Raw genomic sequence first — 9481 nt, 5'->3', positions numbered from 1 at the left:
ACTAGAAGTTTATGAATGAAATTGATCCTATTTTTGTATGTTTAAAGGCCATTGTATTACTTTATCTGTGAATTCTTTGCCTTGTGTTATTAGACTTTTTCTTCTCAATTATTAGGACTTGTATAGGTGTGGCACGTTAACGTGACTAAAGGCTTGTCTGATGTTCAAGGTTAAGTTGCTCGCTTACTGCGATCCGCTCCCGCCCCTCCTCCCCCCGTTCCCATGGCCGCCAGGAAAGTCCGCCTTGGGCGTCGGACAGTCTCCTTCCATCCTGTGTCTTCGCCTCGGCTTCACGTCTGTGGTATCTTTAGCTCTCTGTGCTGTATTCTGAGTTATTTCTTCAGATCCATCAGCCAGTTCATTAATTCCCTCTCTAGTAGCTGAAACACTTTTTTGTTGATGTTGTAAAATACACATAACAGAAAATTTATCCTCGTCACTATTTTTAAGTGCACAGTTCGGTGGTACGAAGTACATCGTACTGTGGTGCAGCCACCCCACCGTCCATCTCCAGATCTCTGTCTCCTTGCAGAACTGAAACTTCACACCTGCTCAGCGCTACCTCCCGTTGTCCCCTCCCCGGCTCTTGACACTCCCCCTTCTGCTTTTGGTCACAATGATTCTGACTACTCGAGGTACTTACTGCATGTAAGCGGAATCCTCCACATTCGTGTTTCTGTAACTGGCTTGTTTCACTTAGCATAATGTCCTCAGTGTTCACCCGTGTTAGAGCATGTGTCAGAACTTCCTTCTTAAGGATAAATGATATTCCATGGTGTGTATAGACCATGTTTTGCTTATTCGTTCCTGTTGGTGGACACCGGGGTCGTGTCCACGTTCGGCTATTATGAATAATGCTGCTGTGAACGCGGGTGCACGGATGTCTCTTTGAGACCCTGCTTCAATTCTCTTGGGTATGTACCCACAGTGGAATTGCTGGGACATATGCTAATTCTATTTTTAAATTTTTTGTGGAGCAGCTATCCTGTTTTCCACAGTGGCTGTATCATTTTACATTTTCGCTTAAGGTGTACAAGAATTCCAATTTCTCCTCCTTTCTTTCATTTTTATAATAACCATCCTGATGGCTGGAAAGTGATATCTTATTGTGGTTTTGATTCACATTTTTCTAATGATTAGTGATGGTGATCATCTTTTCATGTTTTATTGGCCACTCAATTATCTTTTTTTTGGAAAAATACATAGTCAGGTACTTTGCCTATTTTTAAATCGGGTTATTTGTTTTGTTGAGTTTTAGGAGTCTTCTATATACTCTGAATATTAATCCCTCATCAGGCATATGGTTTGCAAATACTTCCTCTCATTCCATAGACTGCCTTTTCACTCTGTCAATAGTGTCCATCGATGCACAGTTTTAAATTGTCATGAAGTCCAATCTGTCTCTTTTTATTTTTGTTGCCTGTGTCTTTGGTGTCATATCCAAGAAATCATTTCCAAATCCCATGTCGTGAACCTTATGCCATGTGTTTTCTTCTAAGAGTTTTATAGTTTTAGCTCTTCTCTTGGGGTCTTTGATGCATTTTGAGTTAAGTGTCATGAACGGTATTAGGTAAGTGTTCAACTTCATTTGTTTGCATGTGAATATCTGGTTTCTCAGCACCTTTTGTTGAAAAGACTGTCCTTTCTCTACTGAATGGTCTTGGCATCCTTGTTGAAAATCACTAACCACATACGGAGGGTTTATCTCTGGGCTCTGTAGTCTATTCCACTGGTTAATATATCTGACTCCGTGCTAGGATCACGCTGCTTTGATTAATGTAGCTCTCTAGTAACTTTTGAAATCAGGAAGTGTATGTTCTCAAACTTTCTTTTTCGAGAATGTTTTAACTCTTTGGGGTCCCTTAAGATTCTATATAAATTTTAGGATAGATTTTTCTATTTCTGCAAAAAAAAAAAAAATCATTGGGATTTGACAGGCATTGCATTGGCTCTGTAGGTCGCTTTCGGTGGTATTGATATTTTAACAATATTAAGTTCTGCAATTCATGAGCACGGAATGTCTTTCTGCTTGTTTATGTCTTTTTAAATTTATTTCAGCAGTGTTTTGTAGTTTTCGTTGTGCAAGCCTTTCACCTCCTTTGGTTAAGGTAATTCCCAAGTATTGTTTTTGACGCTATTGTTACTGGAATTGTCTTCTTAATTTCCTTTTCAGGTTGTTCGTTGTCAGTGTGTAAAAATGCTCCATTAGTTTCCAGTCTGGGTTTTAACCTTTTCTTTGAGTTTCCAATTTCAATAACTACATCTCGTGAATTTATGTTTTCAATTAGCTCTTGGATTTCTTTCAGTCATTTTGGTCAGCCTTACTCGATAGCCTTTATGGTTCTTTGGTTTCTAATCTTTTCATGTCTCTACTGATACCTTCTCTGAGGGCAAATTGATTTTCAGTAGTTTAAAAAACTTTTTAAGTTTTAAACTTTCTTTAAGGAAGCTGTTAAATGTGTGAATTTTGTGTGGTCTGTATTGAGGGCTTCTCTCTCCAGAGAGGTTCTGCATTTGTTACTGTCAAATGCTCTGGGGATATCGCCCATCAGGAACCATTCGTATGTTCATTTACCAGCTTTAGAATTTCTCACACCAACTGGGTAGCGATATTTGCACCTCCATTTGCTCTGAGGGCAGATCCACAGCTATGCATTTGCAAGGAAGACATTTCTCTCTCATCCTGAGCTCAGGCCAACAGACAGGCTTCCTATGGCCTTCCTGGGCGAGTGAGTGATTTTTTTCCAGTCTGTGCTTTCACTGAGATGGTGGGCCTTCGAGCGTTCCGCATGGCGGTCTCGGTTCCAACGTCCCGCTCCAGGTCTTGTTGGGTGCCTGCCCCTAACTCGCCGAGAGTGGCAGCCTCACTCAGGACGGTCACAGAATGCACACGCTCGTCACTCTGCTCTTCAGTCCTCGCTCCAGGCTCCTGGCAGAGTTCCCCGACATCTTTGCAGTCTCGGGCTGGTGGTCGTCGCCCCTCGCGAGCTCTGTATCCTTGTGCTCTAATCAGAAGTTCTGTCTCTCTGGACCTAGCTTGTCTGTCCACTGACTGCTGCGTGCCCTCGGTCACTCGCTTCACATCTCTGGGCCCAGTTTCTTAGAATGGAGAGACTGCGTGTCTGTCTCCCTCCGAGGATCGATCCATGTCGCTGAGAGCTAAAATGAAATGTAAACTAACCTGCACATTTATCGTTTGAGGTTAGTGGGCCAAAAATCTCCCTAACGATCGAAAGATTCTTCCCAAAATTGAAAGACTATATATTCCAACAAATTCCTAGAGCTAGGTCATGCATAATGGAGAGTTTGACCTGTCCTCATTAGGACCTGGAATAATACAAGGATGCCCACCCTCATCTCTGATCCTTGAACATGATGTCGGTTAATACTATTAAGCAGCTCAAAAACATTTTCTTCTTATTATTTATGCCTAGAGGGCCTGGTCTTCCTAGGTGGTCTCCCATCCAAGTACTAACCAGGCCTGAACCTGCTTAGCTTCTGAGGTCAGACATTGGCCTTGTGCAGGGTGGCATGGCCATAGACCCTGGACCATGGCTCCACTGGGACATGAACCCAGGACCTTCTGTGTGTAAAGCAGACGCGCTAACCGCTACACTATGGAACCACGTCCTCAAAAAATTTGTAATTAAACAAAACCTTAAAGAGAAGGGAAAATGTTCTGGCTTTTATTTGCGTTCACAAGTCATTTTTTCCCCCCATAATCTAATAATAATCTGTTTGAGGCTGGAGATCATATCTGATGCATTTATGAAATCCAGGACGGTACCCAGCCTAGACTTGGTGGTGGATACTAGTTTGCCAAAGGGGACCCTATCTAAGTTATAAAGTAGTAAAGATGAGATAAGATTCACATGTAGAAACAACTGTACACATGCTCGAGGGGTAATCGCTCATAATGGCATCATTCATTTCCAGAAGGCTGTATGTCCCAAGCGTCTTCTCCCCTGATGCTCCGGCTGGTTGTTCCCCAGGTCCCAAGCCTCCAAGCCCCGGGCCCTGGAGGACCCCTGCTCGCGAGCCGCCTTCCTCGCTCCAGACAGCAGGTGGCGCCCGGCCTCCACCGGCCACCCCCGAAGGCCGTCCCGCTCCGCTGTGAAAAGTCCCCTCCGAAAGGTGCCGCTTTTCCTCGACGCTGTTGCTACTCTGGGCCCTCGTCGAAATGCTGCAAGCGGTCCGGTTCCCAGCGACCGTGCAGGTGCTCGAGAGGGCCCGGCCCCGCGCGCACGGCTTCCCGGGAAAAGCCAAGGGGCCCTCCGTCCGGCTCAGGTCCCTCGCCCCTCCGAGCCGACCATGCGCTGGTCACTGAGGCTGGGGGCGATCGGGGGCCGGTGTCTGTGGCCCCGCCCGTCGTCCTCGGACGAAAGGACCGGTGGGGATGGGGGCAGCGACAGGTCCTCGCGTTTTCCCGCCCCCCGTCCCCACTGGGGCCCAGCCCGGTGCAGGGCGCTGGGTGGGCTGACGACAGGCGGCTGGGTGCCAGGTGACAGATCTGAAGGGCGGCCTGCATCGGGAATGACGCTCGCGACCCAGGTGTGGCAGCCAGAGCCCGCTTCCCGGGGGTTATGATTATTAACGACAGCGACGGCCGGTTCAAAGCATGTGGTCACCCGCGGGCGCGGACGGCTTCCGGGCGAGCATGTTGTGCTGGGCGAACCTGGGGTCCGGGGGTGCCCCGGCCGGCTGCCCCGAGGAAAGAGGGTCTCGGCCGCGACCGCAGGGCGCGCGGGCGCCGGCGAGGTCCGCGGAGAGCCTCGGCCGCCGACCACCCCCGCCCCGCGCTCTCGTGATGGATCCCGCGTCACGGCCGGAAGCCCCGCCGCCGCCAGGGCAGACGCGGTGGCGCCTCCCAAACACCTGCTGGGCGGGCGGCCCCAGGTGAGACACCTATCCCGCCCGCCTGCCCTCCCTGCTTCCTTGTCCAGGACCCACACACGCTGACCGGCCTTCCAGAACCTCCCACACCTAGAGAAGCCATCTTTCCAACATGAGAATATACGTATGCATGTGAATTTTCAAGACTTACGTGTTAGCTATGCATTTTAAAGCAGGACCTAAATATTGCTGCGGTGCCCGTTGCTATTTTCCTGTAACTTGAAAGGCCTTTCTCCTCTCCCGCCCTGTTGTCCTTCCTTGGGCAGGGCAAGGGCGCAGTCAAGGGTGAAGGGTGCTTTAATGTGCTGGAAAGTGGGCCGGGCCCAAGCCCTGTCTCCCTGAGGCCGGCGGACCTACAGGTGGAGGAGATGCAGGGGAGGCTGCCAGGCTGAGCGCTCAGGGCCCTAGCACAGCTTAAGTCCGATGGGCAGTCACTAGAAGCAAAGTGTGACACGGAGAAGGGTCTCTTTGCCCTTCCCCTAAATCTTATGTGAATTCTATGGAGCCCGTTTCTCAAGTTTCATTTACTCCAGAAGTGTTTTAAGCACCTGCTCATGCAGGTAGTGCTTCCTAGACTCCACGTTTTGAATGAGCTAACTCCTAGGAGTCAAGGCCACGGCTGCTCCTTCTTGATTTAAAACTGAGCGGCAAGGCACAGACCTAATTGTCCCTGATGGACTCAGGGAAACTTCTGTTTATAATCTTCCCGGCCCTGCCCACACGTCTGATAAGACTGTCTGCACACAACCTCCAAGGCTTAGAGGGACCAAGACAGGGTTAAAAGAAATGGAGAGAGACAAGTGAGGGAGAGAGCGATCTGAAAAATCATTCAGAATTCAGGTGTTGACTTCAGACATGTTTTATTATAATCTTATACAGTCTACATAAATTTGAACTTGTATTGACTTGGGTTCAGTTATAACATAGCATTAATAAAAATCAAAGCACTGGTCCTCTGAAATAAAGCAGGCAATCACCATTCAATAAACACACTTGATTTATTTTGTATAAAAGGGTTAAGTTTACAACTAAACTTTTATAAAAAGTTTAGCATGAATAAGTACATCATTACACTTTGTATGCAGAAATATACATCTCTGCCACTATACAAGAAAACTCTAATTAAAGAGTTCACAAGGTTTCACTCAATATATATATATATATATTTATATATAAATATATACACAGCATTCAGTAGGCTTGCGTCAAAAGGTAATTTCTGACCAAAAGACTTCATTTAAGTAACTGAATACTGGATCCTTCTGGTATTCACGCTCCACCTTTGAAAAAAGGCAAAGTCTGCTTAAATTGGGCAATTCCTTGTGATTTTAACGTTTTCGCTCCCCATGGTGGGAATAGTATATAAAGAAACCTTCCAACTGCAGAAAGGGCATTAAAAGTCTTTTTCATAAATAACTAATATCACAGTCCAGGTCAGAAACACTCTGGGGAAGATGATCTGATCCTTCTTAGTTTTGCTTCCATTTTTTAAAAAGGTCCATTCAACTTGCTGTCTTCCTTGTGAAATGGTTGAAAAATAAGTTCCCGTGGATTTGTTGTTATTGTGCAAAGAAAAAAAAAAAAGTCACAAACACCTGCAAAAGATCGAGAGAGAAAGGCAAGTTAAGTTAGGAGAACATAACCTAAGGGCAGAGGCGGGCAGCCCGGCGCCAGAGGAAGCCAGTTTTAACATTTAACCAAACACTCAAAAGATTGGGCAAACCCTGGCGTCCAGATGCAACACACACAGTCGGCCTCGACAGCGCACATTAAACATTAAAATAGCAGAGGCTCCAGGGAAAAACTTCCCGACGCAATCTCTTACTTGGATCCCCAGCAGCAGCGCTCACAGGCGCCAGTCTGCTTCTTGTGAGGATTATTTGATTGAAAACAGCCCTTTAGTTAACAGATAGGGAAGTCGGAATCCCACATCACAGGGGCTGAGGCACAGGGTCGCAACGCTCGCCCCGCCGGATCCCAGAGGGTTACAGTTTCGGGGAAGGAGGATCCCTGTGGAATTTGTGGCGATAAGATTAATTACACGGAGGTTAGTACCTCGTAGTACCAGAGCCACACCAGAAAGCGGCCAGGGCATTACATTCGACAGAAGCAACACACTTTCCCCGGCCAACCTCGTAGGAACTTATGGGCATCTTTCTCTTTTTTCTTTTTAAAGGAAAATGACGTGTGATCTTGAGTAACCAGAGCTGGAAGCCCCTTCGCTGTCTGGCGCACGTAAGCCAAGTGCTACCTGCCATACACTGAGGTACACGTTCGTTTATTAAACCGAAATACCTGCACACACGAAAAGACACACACGAGCCCGCGCACACACTCCAAGGGGCAGTTTAACCACCGGGAGCCACAAGCAAACACTCACCATTGATTCAGCCACAGAGCGCTTTGCTGTCATTTGACATTAACTCGGAAGGGAATTCGGAAGCCTGCGGGAGAAAGGGGATAAAAGGCACCGTGTTAGACGATCGCGCGGGGACAGCGCACCTCTCTCAAAAGTCGTCCGCGCAACGCTAAGTTCCACTAAGCACGTTCACGCCACAGTTCAGATCACAGACAGACACACTAACGTCACAACTTATAAGCAATTTCACGCGCGGCTCAATCTACAGCAGATTTGAAGAAAAATAAAGTTAATTAGCTCCTCTGTAAGTCACCGACCGCAGCCGTCTCGACAATGGGTCTGCTCGTGGCAGCCCAGGCGATCGCCGGGGTGCGCGGCAGCGAACGTGGCCCCGAGAGCGGCTCTTACCTGCAAGGACAGGATGCTGATGTCCGTGTTCAGGGTGGTGAGCGGCGTCCTGGACGCCTGGCTCTGCCCGGGTCGCTGGTGGTGCAGGGTGACGATAGTGGGGTGCGAGTCCAGGGCGAGCTGCAGGTCCAAAATGTAGTCGATGACGTGCTGCAGGATTTCCATCTTGCTCACCTTCTTGTTCTGGGGGATGCTCGGCACCAGCTCCTTGAGCTTGGAGTAGCAGTCGTTCATGTTGTACAGCAGGCTCATCGGGTCGTCCACCGGGGTTTTGCTCCGGGAGATGCCCAGGCTGTGGTCCGAAAGGCTGTTTTTCCTAACGGACCTTACTGGACTGAAGGCTTTCATGCTGACCGCGAGAGGAAGGAGAGACCGGGAGGGAGCGGGCTGCCCTGGAGCTCAGGCCGCCGCCGCCTACGGAGCTTCCACCGCTGGGCACCAGGATGGGTTCAGAATGAAGCCGGGAGCGCGGCGGGGCGGCTTTTATCGGCATTCGCCGGGGCCACACGAACCGGCTTCCCTGCGTTCCCATTGGTGGAGGTGGCGCGTCCATCAGGCCGGGCGGGCGCCCCATTGGCAGGCGAGGGCGAGGAGCCAGCGCTCAGTTCTTCCGCGTTCGCAGCCAATCCCCGCGGGGTGGGCGGGGCGGGCGCGAGCCCAGCTGGGGTGGTAAATAGAGTACAGTAAGCGCGGGGCGGGAGGGGGAAGGGGGGGACGAGGGGAAGGGAGGAGTGAAGGGGAGCGGGAGGAGAGTGAAAGGGTGGGGGAGGGGGACCCCGGGAATTTAAATGTGCATCTTAATTCTGAATCCAACTGCCAGGCAGGACCCTCGCCCTAGGGTGTGCTCCGACACCTTGGAGCTTTCAGCAGTCCCAAAATCGCAGCGATGGGGCAAGTTCTTCACGTTAGAGGGAAAGCCACAGTTCACTGCGACCCAGGGAATGTCATCGAGATAGAAAGCATTTCTGCAGAAAGTGAAAACGCAAATAAGTTTGCCATTGACATGTGACGTTTGTAGAGAGTGCGGTCTCTTAAGAGAAGGAAAAGCTACGTGAAAAAAAAAAAAAAAGGCAACACCTACGCGCGCATTCAATGACAGGTTTAGTGTGGGATCTTGCAACCCGGAGCAACGCGGGAGGCGTTATTGTAAACTCAGTAAAATGAGTGCATACTTATTGGAAGCCGTGCTGATCGCTAAGGAGCTCTGAGAGGCAGGACGCTTGCAGGGTTCCTGTTCTAGAACAAGGCAGAACTATTATAATGATCCTACTAATCGGAAGTCATTAGGAGAATTTGCATCTTGAAGCTGTGTACACTGCCCTGAAGGCTGGGGTCTGTGCCCTGCAGGGTAGGTGGCAAAGCGATGTGATTAATTATGCACAAATCGTGATTTCGGGTGTCTCATTCCAGCACCTATAGTATTTTTAAAGCTTTGTGACAGGCAGGTGGCCCAAGCCATTGACTGACACTTTCACACTATTTAAACAGAAAAATTTTGTCGTGTATCAATCTTTTGAGCAGTAGTGCTAGATGCAGCTTCAGTTTTTTTTCTTTGTTGTTGTTTTTTTTAATCTTTAAGAACTCATTCCTGCAGTCTAAATTAAAAAAGAAGTTTGCTGCTATTTACTCAAATACTTTTCAGTTAATTCACACAATTTCAGTTTAACCGAAGACCACAGTAAATTAGTTGTTGTGTTTTGAAAATCATACTTCTCTAGAATACAATCAACTGGAAAGTCTGAGAAAATAGAATTTTTTAAAGTATCTTATTTTTTGTCCCAGTCTTCATCTCCTGTGCATTAAAAAAAAAAAAAAAAAAAA

General features: G+C 48.2%; 1 protein-coding gene across 1 annotated transcript; it reads right to left on the bottom strand.

The window, feature by feature from the left end:
• Nucleotides 1-5736: 5736 nt before the first annotated feature.
• On the bottom strand, nucleotides 5737-8190 carry ID2 (inhibitor of DNA binding 2). The gene is made up of 3 exons (XM_011365109.1): nucleotides 7661-8190; nucleotides 7274-7337; nucleotides 5737-6488 (listed from the first exon to the last, which is right to left on the bottom strand). Exons 1-2 carry the CDS (start codon nucleotides 8006-8008, stop codon nucleotides 7281-7283), a joined length of 405 nt encoding a protein of 134 aa, XP_011363411.1. The 5' UTR covers nucleotides 8009-8190; the 3' UTR covers nucleotides 5737-6488; nucleotides 7274-7280.
• Nucleotides 8191-9481: the final 1291 nt, after the last annotated feature.

The sequence above is a fragment of the Pteropus vampyrus genome, unplaced genomic scaffold (assembly GCF_000151845.1).
Source record: "Pteropus vampyrus isolate Shadow unplaced genomic scaffold, Pvam_2.0 Scaffold105, whole genome shotgun sequence".
NCBI lineage: Eukaryota > Metazoa > Chordata > Mammalia > Chiroptera > Pteropodidae > Pteropus > Pteropus vampyrus.
Note: the sequence above shows the minus strand (reverse complement) of the source record. Positions and strands in the feature narration are given on the sequence as shown.

Bases quoted from the DNA above. Each gene is read 5' to 3' on its own strand.
- ID2 (XM_011365109.1), bottom strand. From the start codon at position 8,008: ATGAAAGCCTTCAGTCCAGTAAGGTCCGTTAGGAAAAACAGCCTTTCG. The intron at 7,338-7,660 runs GTAAGAGCCGCT...TTTCTCCCGCAG, and splicing joins TCAGCATCCTGTCCTTGCAG to GCTTCCGAATTCCCTTCCGA.